Raw genomic sequence first — 18,793 nt, forward strand, 5'->3', positions numbered from 1 at the left:
TTAGAATTTCTAGAAATCTCATGTTGGCTCGGTCAAATGATCAAGTGGTCAGTGCTGTTATCGGGTGTCAAAAAAAAAAAAAAAAAAAAAAGAAATCTAAAAGGGACGAGAATTTGAAGAAAATCGATGTCATAGTTCGGGTGTGAACAAAATAACCTGCTATCATCATTTATCCACAAATTTCTGAAGTATTTTCGATACAATTATTAGAAATCCCCTTCTTTTAAATTGAACTTTCAGCGAAAAATATTTTCTTAATAATAAGCAACCTGAAAGAATGAAAATTCAATTGGCATTTTATTTTTAAGGAATTTTTTTTTTTTGGGAACTTTCATATTTTGGTTATTTCACTTTATTGATAAAATACTTTCTTTTTCAAATTTATCCATTAAAGGTTTATCAATTCACTTGTTTTCTGCCACTTCGCGTGAAACATGAATGGTCAAAAGGCATGAAATGCAGACTATAAATAGAAATGCAAGTTGTGTTGATTGTCGGTAGAGGTCATATGCGCAACTAGTTTTTAAACATATTTGTGCATTTGGTTGTGTGTGAAGTTCTGTGAAAAACAACATTTGTGTTATACGAGCTCTGCTAAATGGCAGAAATAATTGACCTAAGGTTGGAGGATTATCGCGTCAATAGTGTAAGTAGTTATTGGGGTGTGTTACGAAGCCTGTGTGTCCCCTTAAATTTGTCAACATGTTTATTTATTAACAGTGTTTGTTTGTTTCTTTTTTTCTTGATATGTTGTACTTAATTTTGTAATTAAATTTCCGATTTTAAACCACTAAGAAAGAACGCACTTTATTTCGTTTGCTACGTACTTATTTTTTGTTGGGGGAAAAAAAAAAAACCCACTATATTTATTGAAGTGTTGTGAAATGTGTCAGTGAGATTAGTGAAACAGCTTTCTCTTGAGTTATGCATATAAGTCGCATATTTCGTGAGCTACTTTTTTCTGCCGATGTGAACATCATGTTCCCTTTTGGCATTCTGGCCAACACTTGAACTTGAGAAAGAGAAACATTTGAGGTCTGTCTGATATTTTTTTTTTTTTTTTTTTTTTGTGAAATTTAAAAATATTGCAACACAAACTTGCAATATTTTTAATTTGTAAACTCTCAAAAGATTTGAGAAATTAATTACCACGAAAACGTTTTAAGTGATTTTGTACCAGTACATATTAGAGCTCAGCTAGGAGAGCCGTAATATGTTAAAGTATTAACGTGCAGTTCATATAAAATAACTGGAATTACTTTGAGCATTAATAAAGACTAGTTTGTTAATGCTCTCCAAACAACAGTTTTCAGTAACTGCTTGTCAATAGAAAATATTGCAATTTTAATTAATAAAGTTTATCAGTTTTGTTGATAAACTTTGGGTAGTTTCTAATTGAATGTATGCTAGTATTGAATGATACAGAAGATAGTATATCGGGCTTCTCAAAGAGAGAGAGAGAAAGAGACGAAGGAAAAATTCTCATGGCTTCTGTACATATTTTCTGGACAATTTTTTTAAATTGTAATGGTCCTTTTACAAATAGTGCTATTCTGTCTACATCAAGAACTACTCACATTTTAAGTTTAAAGTAACTTAATGTCATCCATGGTGGCAGGGGAGATAAAAGCAAATATATATATTACCCAACCAAGGCATATACATTTTTCTGTTTGGCTTTCAAAAAAAGTTTGAATTACGAAAAAAGTTTCTGTATAATTTTAATCCCTTGTACACGCCTTAACAGACTGCCTTGCTGTTATGCTAAATGCATAAAATACACTACACTGCTAAAATACATTGCTCTGATATGCTTCATTATGTTGCTACATACAGAAATGGCTATCACATTTGATAAAGAATATTCATGATGTTTTTGTCAATTAATACTAAAGCAACTTTTGATAGCTATTGCATATGAATAGCTTCATGCTGTGTTGCAGTGATGGAATTTTTTTTTTTTTTTTTTTTTTTGCTGATATAGCAAAAGGACATGTTTGCTGTACTGCTGCAATCTTCTCACACATTATTTAACTAGAATAAACCTGACTAGCCATATTTTAAAAATATTATGCATGCTAATAGGAAATAGTCAGCTCTGTATATTACATACCTTAACAAGGAAATTCCTGCTCCCTCAGATTCTTACTCCTTACTTTTACCATCACACTTCTGAACAAAATAAAATAATTCTGTTTAAAGATTTCTTTGGACACTTTTGCAATACAAATATCCTCTCATTCAGAATAATAAAGTAACATTCCCACACCAATTTAGTTGGTGTGCAGTTTCCTGTTGATAGTGCTTAGCTTGGCACAGATTTCTATTGTATAATGTACGGCTGTCCACCTTCAACAAACTGAATACAGATATTAAAAAAAAAATAAAAATAACAAAGATGAACAAAATTATCATGTAGAAGTACTTTGTCTTCTGTGGTAGTATTCAACTCAGTGTGTTGTCAAATAACATTTTTTATAATTTGCTATGCCCAATAAAATAAATTGATATTAAATTCTTTTGATAAAATAAGTTTTAATGCATTTTTATATTCATTCATTTATATTACCAAAATAACAAATCAACGATAGAAATATAGTAGAACATGGATTATCCAAACCACACCTGCTCAAAAAAAATGCAATATCTTTTAGTGCACTAAAAGAAGGTTGTTATGCTGAAATATTACTCCTGCAACTTAATGCATTTGTTTGATTATTTATTCGAAGATATATGCAGTAAAGCATAGAAATAGTCCTAATTTGTCATTACAGGAGTTAAAGCTTTTAAAGTCCTTTTCTGAAAATGGCAGAGGAAGAAAGTTTTTCCAAGGATGATGTTTATAATGCAGATGAAACTGGTCTTAACTAGAAGTCGCTCCCTCTTAAATCCCTTGCATCATGACATAATGGCTGCTCCTGGTTGTAGAAACAGGAGGTGATTGGAAAATGCAAGAATCCAAGATGCTTTCAAGGTGTAACTTGTCTACCAGTATGATATAAAGCACAGAAAAATGCTTGGATGAATTCCAACTTTTTTTTTTTTTTGGATTGGTTTAGCCAAGATTTTCTTCCAAGTGTGAAGAGGCATCGAGAAAATAAAGTTTTGCATTATTATCGATAATGCACCATCCCACCCCCCCTTGAAAAACTGAATTCAATTGACTTTAACTTCATTGTCAGGTTTTTACTGCCAAATGTAGTGGCATGTGATGCAAGAAAGCAAGTGTATGACCTTATGCAGCATCAGCCAAAAAAAAAAAAAATCACACCATTCCCTCCAAATGCCTGTCCAGTTCCTCCTTAAATTTATTCAATCTATCAACTTCCACGATGACAGATGGAAGTTTGTTCCAGCAATTAACCATCCGCTGGCTAAAGGCAAATTTCCACACATCTATTCTATATTTGTCCTTTCTTAATTTGAATTTATGCCCCTTTAGGTTTGTAATCTGAACACCTCAATACACCTCAATCAGATCACCACGCAGGTGCCTACTCTCCAGCCACTGCAATTTGCAGAACTTAAGCCCCTCTTGGTAAGAGGATCCCTTCATTCCCTTCACCAATCTTGTTGCCCTTCTCTGTACATGCTCAAGCAAATCGACATCCTCCCTAAAATGAGGCATCCAGACCTATACGCAGTACTCAAGGTGTGGCCTGACCATTGCCTTATACAGAGGGACAATCACCTCCTTTTCCCTGCTAGCAAAATTCCTATATATCATTGACAAAACCCCATGACCTGCCCTGGCAGCCTGTCTGCATTGCTCAGAAAACTTCATATCTGCCTGCACAATTACTCCCAGGTATTTTTCATTTTCTACCACTAAGTGTAGTGCCACACAGTTGGTACGTTTCTCTGGGGTTACTTCTACCCATATCCAGTACTTTTCATTTGTCAAGGTTAAACTTCAGTTGCCACTTCTTAGCCCATCTGCCCAAATTATCTAGATCCTGTTGCAGTAGCACACAGCCATTACTGTCATTAACAGCCCTGCCAACCTTTGTATCATTTGCAAACTTCGACATTAAGCCTGATATACCTTCATCAATATCTTTGATAAATATACAAAACAACAGTGGACCCAACACGAAACCTGTGGGACTCCACTAATAACATTAGTCCACGAAGAGCAGCACCCATTGATTTCCACCCTCTGTCTTCTCCCACTTAACCATCCTTTTATCCATTGTAGCAACTTACCCTTAATACTATTCTGCTCCAATTTGTACAATAGTCTTCCATGCGCAACAGTTTAAAAACCTTTCCTGAAATCCAAATATATGATATCAAAATTATTTTTTGCATCCAGTTCCTTTGTAACCACATCATAATATCCTATCAAATTTGTCAGACAAGACTTTCCCTTAACAAATCCATGCTGTGTCTGAATTATTGCTGCAGTCTTGTCTAGATGATCCTGCAATGCATCTTTAACCAGTGACTCCATTATTTTACCCAGAACAGAAGTTAAACTGGTCTGTAATTACTAGTGTCACCCTTCATTCCCCCTTTGTGAATTGGGGATACATTTGCACATCTCCAGTCTGTGGGAACCTCCACTGAGTCCAAGGATCTTTCATAATTATGGCTAAGGGTTTGCTTAGTTGCTTTGCCTCCTTTAATATAACTGGATAGATCCCATCCACCCCAGGTGCTTTTCTTATGTTTAACTTCAACAATTTCTCCTCCACTTTGCTCTCAGTTATTACAAAATCATTAAGCACCCTGCTACAATTTAATAACCTTCGGCATTTTCAAACCTTAATAACTCCTGATGTGTGAATGTAGATGCAAAATATTCATTCAGTTTGTTTGCTATCTGAGCAGGATCATCAACAGTCGAACCATCGATGTCAAGTTGACCAATCAGATTCATCCCCATCCTTTTAGAGTTTATATAAGTAAAGAAATCCTTGCTGTTTTTCCTAGCATCTTTTGCCAAGTATTTCTCATAATCTGCCTTCGCCTGCCTAACCTCCTTTTGTGACCTGATTACAGACTAGCTTATATCTACCATAGGCTACTGAGTCGCTTGATAATTTATATGCATCCCATGCATTTTTGTTCTGTTACGCGTCTCATTAGTTCATTAGATAACCATTTAGGCCTAAACCTTGAACAATATTTCTTAATAGTTATGAAACTTTTAGTAGCATCCACAATTAATTCCTTGAATGCTTCCCACTTAGAATTTACTGTTGGTAACATCGTCAGTTGATCCCACTGTACAGAATTTAAAAAAACATTCTGAGACCACTGTACTCACCTTTACGGAAGCAAAAACAGTTTCCTTTACCCCTGATGTTAATTAAATCTAAGTAAATCCCACATCAGTACACTGATCACTGCCACCTAGTGGTTCCTTTATCTGCAAATTCTTTATAGACGAATGATCACTGCTGATAACTAGATCAAGAGTATTACTCTTTCTGGTTGCCTCTCAAACATGCTTCTGCAGAAAACAATCATCCAATAAATCCACAAAAGTCTTGACTAATGTGTGAGTGACCAACCCACAAGTTCCAGTCAATATCTGGGAAGTTAAAATCTCCCATTATAAGACATTCTGATTTACTAGCCCATTTCTCTGTACAATTGTTCATTGTACTCATTCGAGTCATTAGGCCTATAACACACTCCCCTTATTTTTGCTTTCGCAGTGCTTATGTCACACCAAACTGACTCAACAGTGCGCTGTTCATCTATATCAGCTGGATGCACTTCTTTTGATTTTGTTTTTCTTAATTAACAGCATAACACCTCCTCCCTTTCTGTACGCATTGTACTCCCCAAATTCCAGTTCTGCATTCCTTATATCTGTGTGACACCATGTTTGTGCTATCCCAACAATATCCGCCTTTGATGTCTTGACCAACACTTCAAATTCATCAAATTTATTTACTATACTTCTAGCATTGGTATGCATGCAAGCATACGTGCTCCTATTCCTAGTTACCCTAACACATCCCATATACCCACCTATTTCACGATGACTGCCATCCGTCCCTGAAACCCCCAACACCCCTCGCTCCCGGTCGCTACTTATTCTAATAGAAGTTGTGCAAGAATCACCACCTCTGCCTGTGGCTACTGTTAAACTATTAGTCCTTGTATCCCCCCAAGCTAGCAGTTTTCCGACCCACCTAACACTGCCTCGATAGCATCAGCAAATATTCTTGCACCCTTTCTCTTGTTAACAGGAGAGACTGTAGAAGCAATCTCTCCTGTTAACAAGACAGACCAGGCCAAAAAAAATTCTACCCCTTGAGCCTTGCACAATCTTTCCAGGGCCGTATTTATTGACAAAGGCTCTCATCATATACTCCCTTTTATCATGTCTGGGCAGAATTGCAGACACTTTCAAATTCAGCCCTAATTCCCGGCTTTTTTTCAACAGTGACCTGTACTTGTTAAGTAATTCTGCTGGTCTCCTACTCTTAATATCATTAGTGCCAGCGTGTACAACTATATCACCTTTTGTGCTGACCAGGCTAGCCGGGTGGGTAAAGTGCCTGCCTGGCAACCTCAAGGTCGCAGGTTCGATTCCCACCTTGGGCATGGATCAAAGTACTGCAAAAACCTTGGGAGGTGCATTATGGCCACAGAAGCCTACGCACCAACTACCAAAAAAAAAAAAAAAAAAAAAAAATCACCTTTTGTGCCCTTAAAAGATGATATCCGCTCTACAATGTCATCAACCTTTGCCCCTGGCAGACATACCCTGGTCCTGTTCCACCTATCCTTTTTACAAAGCATGTTTCCCTGACAATAGTCACCAAAAGCTAGTTCCTGCGGGACCAGCACATTCTGCCTTGGGGGTTGCTGCTGTGTTGCGTGATGACAAAGTGGAAGCTCTGGTGTTGATGTGGGCAGCTGAGAGCTTGATGGGCCCCTCAATTTAGATCCCTTGAGGGTATCCACCCTGTCCTTCAAGCTCTCATAAGTCCATAACAACGCTGAGTTCTCGCCTGATTTCCTTACATCGCGCACACACAAAGACATCTCCCCCATGGCAATATCATGTTCCGTTCCAGAGAGTTCGGCAAACATTTTACAAGTTGCACTTTTTTTTTTAGGCTCTGATGCGTTGGAGAATCCTCCCCCCCCCCCCTTCAGTTCTCTCCCGAGTCACAGCACTCCTGCCACTTTGTACCCATTGCTTTGCTGCTCTAGTTTGGGGCAAGACTTTTTAAATTAATAAGATCAATAACTTAAATTAATTAAATGTCAATACTACGCTATCTAATAGAAACAATGAAGTGTATTACGCTGTATAATTATACGTTAGAGCTACCTAGTTATCTCAATTAAAAATTTGAATTCCCTACCACTATATACAAAAACAGTGGCTGCAAGATTTGAACGAAATAACGGTTTTACGTATATTAAGTAGTAATCCACAAAAACTCTTTATCTAAATTAAAATAAAAATAACCAGCATAATTATAACTGTAAGACTGCGTATTAAGTACAATATAAAATAACAATTATGTAAATAAACAGCCAAACACTTATCGCTTTTTCGGAGCCTGTAACTCGCAGCTGTAATTTTTAAAGAGTCAGCGTCCTCTCTTTACAGCCCTGCTGCAGCCAATGGATCATAGTGTTACAGAAAAACTAAAAAAGATGTTCAAAGAACAAGTCTTGCATCGCTTACTGTTACCAGAGGGAGATGAAGACAGCATGGTTGAGGTTTCAAAGAAGCTCAACATTAAAGATTGTTGCTACATGTTAGCAGATGGCTGGAACATGTTGTCAGAGAGATCTGAAAAAGACATGACAAATTTTGGGGTTCTGTGGAAGAGACAGTCACACATATGCAAGATTTGAATGAAGATGTAGGTGAGATTTGTAACTTTAATTAAAGGTATTTTTGGGTTTTCTAAGTGTGGGCAAGATGATGCAGAGGCATGGTTAAACTACATTGCTGAATATCCTGGTTATCATATTTTAACCAAAGGAGAAATGTTGCATTAGTCCAGAATGAAGAATATGCTGACTTTAACCAAGGTGATTTTGATGACAAAGGGGGAGTGGGCCCACTCGCATGGATTCCTTCACTGCACTATAAACTGCAATGGCATGGTGTGAATAACAGCCTGAATGAAGTTCTATGGAGACTCTACTATTAGAGAGGATGAGAGACCTTGCTACGAAAAAGTCTTGCATGGCTCAAAGAAAAATTCAAGATTACATATTTTAAAAAATAAACCTTCCCAAGATTCATTATACTCTTATTTGTGTGCAATTACTTGTTTGTTTATCTCTGTTTATGTAAAAAAGTGTGATTTATAGTTGAAACCATGAGAAACAATTTGGAAAGTTCAAAATAAATATAATATACATTTTCTTCAAAACATTTTGGTTATTATTTACAAACCATTTCCTAAATCAGTTATTTTTTTTATAATACTTCATATTTCAAAATACAGTAGTAATAACAGTGAGTACAATAATTTAATTGTAGACCTGATTATACTTTGTTTTGTATAAACTGGGTATTCTCATGTATGTTTGATTATCCGAATCACCCTGGTCCCAATTAGTTCAGATAATTGACGTTTCATTCGGATAATTGACAGTTCTACTGTATCTTGAATTGTAGAAACAGGAGGTAATCAATGTGATACTTTTGCCTTGCTAATTTTATGGCTCCATCAGAGATAGCAACTACAAGATGTAGGATTAGTAACAGGCCAGTTCCTTCTTTAGTTGTATTAGCATATATGAAGATGTAGGTGAGATTTTTAACTTTAATTAAAGGTATTTTTGGGTTTTCTGAGTGTGGGCAAGATGATGCAGAGGCATGGTTAAAGCACCTGTTGTCTTACCATGTCTGCACATAATAGCTCTACTTCCAGTGGATGGTTTTCATGAAATTTTATTTAGTTTTAGAATAATTAAAGCCTTCCTGAACTTTATTAAAATTGGACCAATCTTCTGGCAATTATTTTTTTAATGCATCAATATATTGTAGATGAAGCACTGCATATTGTTTGATGTCATGCACTGATTGGAGGAATGAATGGGTAAGGTGGAGGAAATGGTTAGTTTTGCATGATCATTGTGGTTTTTTATTTTATTTTTTTTTTTTGTTTCAAATCATGTATTTATGACTATTTACTAACATGCAATGAAGTGTAACATTGCATACACAGGCAAATTTGGTTTTATTGTTGTCAGAGTTATAGTTCAGCATAATTTATGGTTGAAGGCAAAAAAAAAGCTAAAAATAAAAAGCTAACAAAAAGATAAAGCTTTAATGCATTTTGAGGAAGTACTAACTACATTTTATCTTCACCAAACTGAATACTGATCTAGATGGATTTTAATCCTTCCTAAATTTAATTTCAGTGATTTTATTGTTCAAGAGTTCCAGCAACTGTCTTATGCTGATATGTTCCTGTACATAATGCTTGGCTGATAACATCTACTTTGGGCCAATAATTTATTTTATCATTCACTTGATGTGGCCAATGTTGTTATTATTATTAGCCATATGGTACAAGGAAGCCTGAGGCTTATGCTGCACCAGCCAAAAAAAAAAAAAAAATGAGAGAGAGAATGAGAATATCTAGCTCAGGACCCTGGGTTTGCCAAGCCCATACTCACGTATGTGAGCCCCCGGAGATAGTTAAGCATTCCCATGCCAGGAATCGAACCTGGGCGAAAGCCAGGTATCCTAACCACTAGACCACATTATTTGTGGCATTTTGCTAGTGCTTGGCCATCTTGCTCTCTGGACCTTAAACCATAACCACAAGTCACAATGGTTATTCAAGGATAGTGTTTATCAAAGTAGTATTTAGTCTCTGGATGACCTGAAGAAAAGCATCACAAGGCATGTTCCTAAAACTTCCCCATGTTATATTTTATGTAACAGTTGTCATTCTATGTTTTATCTAGCATATTTATGAGGGGCTGTTGCTTCAAGTATTTTATTTACAACCTGTAACTTTGTACTTTATTATATCCAATGGCAGAACTCACACTGCCAGCTCCCTCACTTTTGGGTGGAGGTCCTGTTTGATTGTTTTGCATGATGGTTAAAAATTAAAGAACCAAGAAGTGCCCTTTTGTGAATCACTTTGTGAGAGAGAGAGAGAGAGAGAGGGAGGGAGGGAGGGGGGGTTGATACTGACTGTAATCAGATCCCAAATTGTGCTGTTGAGTGTGGCTGCATATGATGCCAAATGATCATTTTTTTTGCCTTTCTCTGCATTGTGTAGAACAGATGTCAGCAGCCTCTTGTCTTTTGGCTGAAAAAAAAAAAAAAATTAATAGCTGCAAATGATGCAAGAAAAGTAAGCTTACAAAGCATTATCCAAAAAAACTTCCCAAATAACCTGTCCATCCCCTCTGATAGCTTGCCAGTTTTCTTAATTGAATTTATTTAAATTACTCACTTCTACAACAGGTGGAAGTTTGTTCCAACATTTAATCATCTGCTGGCTGAAGGCAAATGTCTACACATCTATACTGCAACCATTCTTCCTCAATTTGAATTTATGCCCCTTGTGTGTAGTCTGACATGAGAAAGAATGCCACCAGCATTGAGCTTGCCAAATCCATTGAAAGCCTTAAACACCTCAGTCAGATCACCTTGCCTAGTCTCCAGATGCTGCAGTTTTCAGAACTGAAGCCTTTCTTGGTAAGGTTACCCTTTTGTTTACTTCACCAATCTCATTGCTATTCTCTGTACCCATTCCAGCAGATCTGTCCTTCCTAAGATGAGGTCTCCAGACCTGTATGTAGCACTCAAGGTGTGGCCTAACCATTGCCTTGTAATTTCTTTTTTACTTGTTAGTTTCTTAACCAATGACTCCATTCTGTTAACTGGAAAAGAAATTAAGCTAACAGGTCTATAATTACTTGCCATTTTTTGATCCACTTTGTGAATTGGGGGATACATAAGAGTAAGAGAGAATTCAAAGATGCTCTCATAATTATGGCTAATGATTTGTTTACCTCTTTTGCTGCCTCCCTTAACATAATTGTATAGATCCCATCCACCCTAGGTGCCTTTTTTATGTTTAGCTTCAATTTCTCTTCCACTTTCCTCTGTTATCAGGAAAGCATATAGCTGTTAGTTTGATAAACTTCTGGCATTCCCTTCCCTAAAGGATTCCTCATGTGTTCCTATTCAGTTTGCTCAGCAACCTGAGCAGGGTCATTGACTGTTAAACCAGCCATGTCAAGTGGACTAATGTGCATTTCATTTCCTTTCTTCTACTGTTAATATAGGTAAACAAGTATTTGCTGCATTTCTTTGTCAGTGAATTCTTGTAAGCTCCCTTAGCATGCTTAACCTCCTTTGTAATTTGATTTCAGACCAGTCTATATCTGCCATAGGCTTCTGTATCACCTGATAATTTATGTATATCCCATATACTTTTCTTCTCTGCAACAAGTCTCATCAGTTTGTTTGACATCCAAAAGTCTGAGTCGAACAGTATTTCTTAGTGTTGTCTATGATATGATTGCATTCTCTGAATGCTTCAAATTTAGAATTTGCTATTGGTAACATCACTTTAGCATTAGTAGAGGCATATCTGCTAAAAAAAAAAAAAATTCCTATTTGTTCCAAAGGTTTGTCCACTTCAACTTCAATGTATATCATTTCTGCACATCTCTTCGACAACTGTCTTTCCTCAATTTCAGTTTATGCCCCCTCAGGTTTGTAATCTGAGGAAGAATCCCATCAGCATTGATCCTGCTCAATCCATTAAAGGCCTTACACACCTCAATCAGATCACCTTGTGGATGCTTAATCTCCAGATGCTGCAGTTTGCAGAACTGAAGCATTTCTTCATAAGAGCAACCCTTTGTTCCCTTCACCAGCCTTGTTGCCCTTCTCTGTATTCATTCTAGAAATGCTACATCCTTCCTAAAATGAGGCATCCAGACCTGTACACAGTACTCAAGGTGTGGCTTGAGTACTGTGTACAGGTCTGGATGCCTCATTTTAGGAAGGAAATGGGGACTGTGTACAGTCCCCATTGCCTTATACAAGGGGATAATGACCTTATCTCCCTGATAGAAAAGTTCCTGTATATCATTGACATAGCCTACTCTGGCAGCCTCTGTACTGCTCAGAAAACTTTATATCACACTGCACAATTACCCCCAGGTCTCTTTCATTCTTCACTACCCTGAGTTTAATACCACCCAGTTGGTACACTTCCCTGGGATTACTGCTACTCATATGCAGGACTTTGCATTTGTCAATGTTAACTTCAGTTGCCACCTTTGAGAATTGGAAATACATTTGCATATCTCCAGTCCTTGGGGGGACTTCCCCTGATTCCAAGGATACTCTCATAATTATGGCTAAGGGTTTGCTTACTTTCTTTGCTCCTCCTTTAATATAACTAGATAGATTCCATTTACACCAGGTGCCTTTCTTATGTTTAACTTCAACAATTTCTCCTCCACTTTGCTCTCAGTTATTACAAAATAATTTTATCAAACTCTTTAACTTGCTGTTAGTTTGATAAACATCTGGCCTTCTCCTTGAATAACTCCTTGTGTGTGAATGTAGATGCAAAATACCCATTTAGTTTGGCAGCTAGTTATCTGAGAATGATAATCTACAGTCAAATCATTGATATCAATGATTCACCCCTTTCCTTTTAGAATTTATATAAGTAAAGAAGTCTTTGCACTTTTTCTTTGCATCCTTTACCAAAGATTTCTCATAATCTGCCTTTGCTTGCCTAATCTCCTTTGTGACTTGATTACAGACTAGCTTATATCTACCATATTGCCAATGTGCAGAATTTAAACTGTGTGACCATTGTAGTGACCCTTATGAAAGTATAAGCCCTTCCCTTTACTCTTGATGGTAGTTGTCTTTTAAGTAAATCTTGCATCACTAAATGGTAATCACTGTCATCGAGTAGGTCTTTTACCTGCAGATTCTTAATGCATGAAAAATTGCTGCTGATAATCATATCAAGACTGTTGCTTTTCTAACATGCTGAATCCACAAAACAGTTGCCAATATGTGAGTGACCACCCTAACAAGTTCTGGTCAGTATCTGGAAAGTTTAGATCCCTCATTATGAGACATACTAATTTACTGTCCCACAGTACTTCTCTATTGTTTGTTATACTCACTAGTCATTAGGCCTATAACACATTCCTACTCATTTCAGTTTTCCCAGTGTTTTAGTTTTACTATTTTCCAGTTTTCCCATTGCATTGAACTGACCCAACATTGTGCTAGCCATCCATGTCAACTGAATGCATTGCTTTAGATTTAATGTGCTTCTTAACTAAGAGCATAGCCCTCCCATCCTTTCTGTACACACTGTACTCCCCATATTCAAATTCTACATCCCTTATGTCTGAGTGACACCATGTCTCTGATATCCCTACAGTATCTGTATTTGATGACCTAATCAGTATGCCAAATTTATTTACATATGCTACATGCAAATGCATGTGCACCTTGCTTTCCAGGCTGCTACATCTTCCAGTAGCAGTAATATATACACTAATAGATTAACTAGAGCCTCAACCTGTGGCACTAGTTAATCTATTAGTGTCTGCATCCCCCTCCCCCAAGCTAATGCTTTTCCCAACCTGCCTAACACAGGGTGCCTCTGTAGCCAGGTGGGCAGGAGCAGCAGTGTGTAGCATATGCTTCTTGATTAGACTGGGGTTTGAGCCTGTGACCACCAAATATGGAGGATGTGGAAAGGTCAGGGAATGACCACTGCATATTCCTGGAGCAATATGGCCTTAGTTGCTAATGCTCCTAAATATAAAAAAAAAAAACAAAAAAACAGCCTAACACAGTGTAATTAGCTTCAGAAAATATTCTTGCACTCCTTTGTTTGTCTATCCCATCCTTATGAAAAGTCTCTCCTGTTAATAAGCACAGAATGTTGAGAAATTCTTCTACCCCCATCAGTATTACACAGTATGATTTAAAAAGTACACAACAGAAAATTATTGATTATCACCTTATGTTCAGTTATGTCAATGTTCAAGAAAGTATTGGTTTTACTTATTTTATTCAACATATAAATGAGACAAAAACTTAGTGAATTACTACTACTACTACTACATCAGGGTTTAAATCTCTGTTCTGCATTTAAAATACCCTTTCAAATATCTCTTTAACTTCAGCTATGGGTGATTCATGGTCTGTCAACTATAGACCTCCAAAGTGATGCAGTTTAATTATAACTATCCTGTATAATGAAAAATAAACACATTTGAATAAATTCTTTGACAGTATGGTAGAGGCTAGGCTCAGAATTAGACAGCATGGAGGATCTGGTACTAATATAACCAAAGCAACCTAGTTTATTAGAGAATCTGGTGTTGTGATAATGTACGTTCCTCCCATTGCAGGCAAATGAAACAGCCTATGATATGAGACTTACAAGAATTGCTGTAGTGCCTCAGTGGAGTCATTAAAAGTATGAAAGGAAGTTTTTAATATGAGAGTTAAAGGGCATAATTGAACCATGCAGGTACACTAACTAAAATAAATAAACACTCCACTTCAAGGATTGTGCAATTAGACTTCACGGCTGATGTGAAGTCTAATTGCTCAATATAAACACTCCACTGTTTGTAATTGACTTAATTTATTAAACTTTTTAAAACTCAAACTACAGTATGAACTTTTTGATTTCTAGCTTGATCTTCAACTGTGGTACAGAATGAATAACTGAAAACAATTTGCATGTCAATAGGTCTTTTATTACAGCTGCACCAGTGTCCTTGACAGTGGAGATACAGATGTCTTTTGTTTTGTATTGGCTATTTTTGAGAGTTTGATACTAAGGGCTGATGAATGCAAAGCTGATTTGGGTGAGACCAAAGCATGAGTTGGGGGATTACTTTACTGCTGACCTGGTTTCTTTTGGCAGCCTCTTTCCATTCCACCCACCCACCCCTGAATTTTCAAAGTTTGGCTTTCCTTTCTTCCAAAAGCCAGGACAGTGGGTATACTAAACCTCCCTCCTGCTTTGGTTGTGCCCGAATCAGCTTTACCCTCCACTCATCAGTCCTCAGTTACCACACCCTCTAAAAATTGTAGCTGGGTCACCATCAAGACTATATCTGTGTAGTTGAAAAAAAAAAAAAGGCTGTAAGTATGGTAGTTACTTGATTTTATTTATTTTCTACTACAGTTGAAAACTTCAAGGAAGTGGCTGAAATACATCTTGTTTTCTTAGTGTGTTTAAGTTTGAAAAGTTCAAAATTAAGTTAATTGCACAAAATGAAGTGTACCTCATTTCATTTATGAATTGTATTTAATATCAGTAATCTGCCAAGAGGCATGACAGGAATGTGGATAAGCAGGTTGTAAATTTGTCATCCAATTAGTTTCTCCATGGGGAAAAATGGGAGTTCATGAAGAGACTATATAGAGAGGATTACCAATCCTATATTGGTGTTGCAGAGTTGTATGGGCACTTTCATTGGGGGAAGTGATAGTATTCATGTAGAATTCCAGTGCTAACTGCTGTAACAGGATGTAATTGGTCATGGAAGTAGGGCAGTGAACCAAAACTGAAGCTACAAGAAAATATTTTTGGTCACTAAAAATCTGACACCAAACCAGAAATAAATACAAACTTGAACAAGAAATCTGTGTCCCTTTTTTGTTTTTATTATTTGGTATAAGTAATGTGAGCATAGGTGATTGTTCTGTAACAACTCATCTTAAATATTTTCTTTTGATGTAGTGGAAAGGGGAATATTTTTGTTTTGAATTTTCTGAGAAATCAACAGTAGTAAAGTTGGGAAATTTTATTGGGTGATGCCTGAGTAATCTGAAAAGAAAAGCTTGTAAATGTAAAACAAATTTATTTACATAAATACTGTATTCATATTTGTGGGATATAGATATAAAACTTGCCAGGTCCATTTCTTTTGTAATGGAGGACTTGATGAATTATGAACCACAACTAGTGTTTGACAGACTCTTTGCATCTAAACTGAAATTTTACATTGGATTTTATCCAGGACTTGATGAATTTTGTAGCCTACCAAGTAACATTTGATAGGTTTTAATTAGATTCATTGACACTTGTAACCCCATTACAAAAGAAATGGATGTGACAAGTTTTGCATCATCCCCCTCATTTATAAAACTATGTTGTAATGTGAGGTTTAATTTATCCTTCCTAAAAAAAAAATAAAAAGCAAACAATGAAGATTGTTTTTCCTCTTGATTTGTCCTTCCTGTGAATGGTCCGTAACTCCTATACACAGACTTCAAATATTAGTGGAGTCTCTTGTTTCATCTAGTTGAGTAGAGGTTCATTAAAGTTGACACTCAGAGTAAAATTTTACTCTGAGTAAGGTTCTATTGTCTTTCTGTTTCAAGATATTTTTCATTTTAAGAATGAAAAAATATATTTTAATTACTCCTTAGAACTAGTAAATTCAATGGGTATTGAAGTAGTTTTTACCATTGTATAACTTTTCTTTACTTCTAGAAAATTTCCCTTGAAATGCCATTGCTATTACTTCCATCACCATATGATATCCATTCTCATCTTCTAGCTGTGTTTTTTCATCTACCAGACATAATAAATATTATATACCCAGATTGATATCCTTTTTTGGCACTCTGTTTTGAACACATCTTGATGCTCTTCATCTTTGATTACATCTAAATCAATGAGAATTGTCATTGATTAACGGCTTTTTTCTCTTTCACTTACCATTGTACGTGCATCAGTGATGATGGCTAATGAGTGACTCAAGTCATTGAGCAGAGCCATAACTGCTCGACTACTTTGCACCAACATCAACAGCCAGTATACCTGTTTTCCAATTACAATAAAATGATTAAATACTTTCAAATAAATCTCTAAATCAATTTGGAGAAATTTATAGTATATCCTGTTTAAATAAATCCTTGAAGTGGTGAAACCCATGTTTAATCTCCACAGCAAAATCCCTGTCTTTTCAGGTTATGATTGACATCGTGGTGAGATCCAAAATTCCTCCCATTTTCAGTGTATGGCTGTAAAATAGTTTTTGCAGGCTGACTGCTAGGTTATCCACTGGACTGAATCTGTTTGTAATGTTCTAGGAGGCATATAGATCAGCTAGTATATAATCTTGCTGTATCTACTGGGAGGTGGTGTTGAATACACTTATGCCAAGAAGCTGGGTATATTCTTGTTTTGTACATCAAATCCACAAATTTCATTAATTCATACAAGTTTCCTCCATCTATTTTCACTATCTACTGAATGCATCATGATAGTCAAACTAAGAGAGGAACTCTCTGCAAAATTTTTCTTTCATTCAAAAGAGGGTGGTCAAATTAATGACCTGTCTCTATCAACACCTCTCCACTCTATATCAGATATTGATTCTCCTTCATGCATTTTCTGTAGATATTTCCATGGGGACTATTCATCTGAAATGCTATCGTTAATTCCTCTAGCCTCTTCCAAACTAATCAAGATATGTGCTGTAACCATTCAGCATCCATTCATTGTCCAACTCCACAGTTATGGAACCAGTTTTTCTCTTTCTAATTTATCCTTTCTCTCTGGAACAACCTTCATGTATTTCTTGATAATTATCTATAGAATTTAGTCTGTCAACAAATATCTTCCATTTTCTCAGCTCCTTTAACTTGTGGTACAGAGTACTATAGGTTCTAATATCCTTGTTTGGAGTTTTCATGGGGGGAAGGAAACGCCCTTTAGTATTAGTCATATGGTGGAGGGAAGTCATTCTTTTAGTGCACCAACAGAAAATTAATTAAAAATAATAGATATAAACTACCAACTACATTCCCTCCTTATGTAGTATCTATCCAGCTGACCTGAATTTTCCCCAAGCTGTTGACCTCAACTGATAATAAAAAAAAAAAACCCTTGCATCATTGACAGAATTCAAACTTGTGCCTTTTCCATCTGGTGTGGGGGATGACTGTGACTATCTCAAATGTTCTGCTTCAGATGTCTACATTAATTATGAACAAATTGTACAGGTAGCAAAACTTGTTTATAACTTAGGGAAAGCTTTCATGTTGTCTCCAGCTACCAGACTGTCTGCATACACACTCCTACTAAACAGTTTAATTCTTTGGCAATTGACTATCCAATTTGCTTCAAAAAGAAATTGTTGCTGAATAATGTGTGGTAATTTGCATTCAGCCAAAGAGTAATCAGTTATTGGAATAAATTTCACTTCATGAAATTTAGGAGGCAGGTAGTGTGATGAATGGGGAAAGAAGTTTTTTCTTTTCTATTTTTTTTTGTTGACCCTCTAATCTTTGCTTCCTTGCATCATATTACTAATTCAAAGAGCTATTGAATGTGATGAAAGCATCCTCACCTCTTTACAAATGACTGCTTTTAGAAAGAACTTTTACATTTCATTTCAAAGCAGTTTTGCTAAATGTAATTTTTTTTCATTCTGGGTGTTAGTTTTTAAGTGCTGAAAAAGCTTTGCTGGCTTTTTCACTTAATAAAATATCTTCACAAACAGTGAAGTTTGGCAGGCTGTTTTCTGATGTTGGCCAAACAATGAAGCCAAGATTTATTTAAATAATTAGTATATTAGTTTTGTAGTGGTAAATGATGCAAGAAAGCAAGCTTATACACCATCAACCCCTCCTCCCACCCCAAAAAACTCAACACTTCCAAATCATTTGTTCTCCCCCAACAATCTTTAGTTCTTTCTTGGATTTATTTAAACTACTTCCCATCTCCAACACCAGATGGAAGTTTATTGCAATGGCCAGTTACCTGCTGGTTGATGGCAAATTACCACACTTCATTGTTCCTCAATT

General features: G+C 36.2%; 1 protein-coding gene across 1 annotated transcript in view; it reads left to right on the plus strand.

Annotated features, from left to right (window-relative positions):
- The first annotated feature begins 458 nt into the window (after positions 1-458).
- Positions 459-18,793, plus strand: part of LOC150088582 (demethylase ALKBH6) — a 50,669-nt gene continuing 32,334 nt past the window's right edge. The window contains exon 1 of the mRNA XM_090370816.1: positions 459-646. Within this exon, the coding sequence (XP_090226942.1) occupies positions 599-646 (48 nt within the window). The 5' untranslated portion in view covers positions 459-598. The remainder of the gene's footprint in view (positions 647-18,793) is intronic.

The sequence above is a fragment of the Mastigoproctus giganteus genome, chromosome 3 (assembly GCF_048544385.1).
Source record: "Mastigoproctus giganteus isolate SK-2022 chromosome 3, ASM4854438v1, whole genome shotgun sequence".
Lineage (NCBI taxonomy): Eukaryota > Metazoa > Arthropoda > Arachnida > Uropygi > Thelyphonidae > Mastigoproctus > Mastigoproctus giganteus.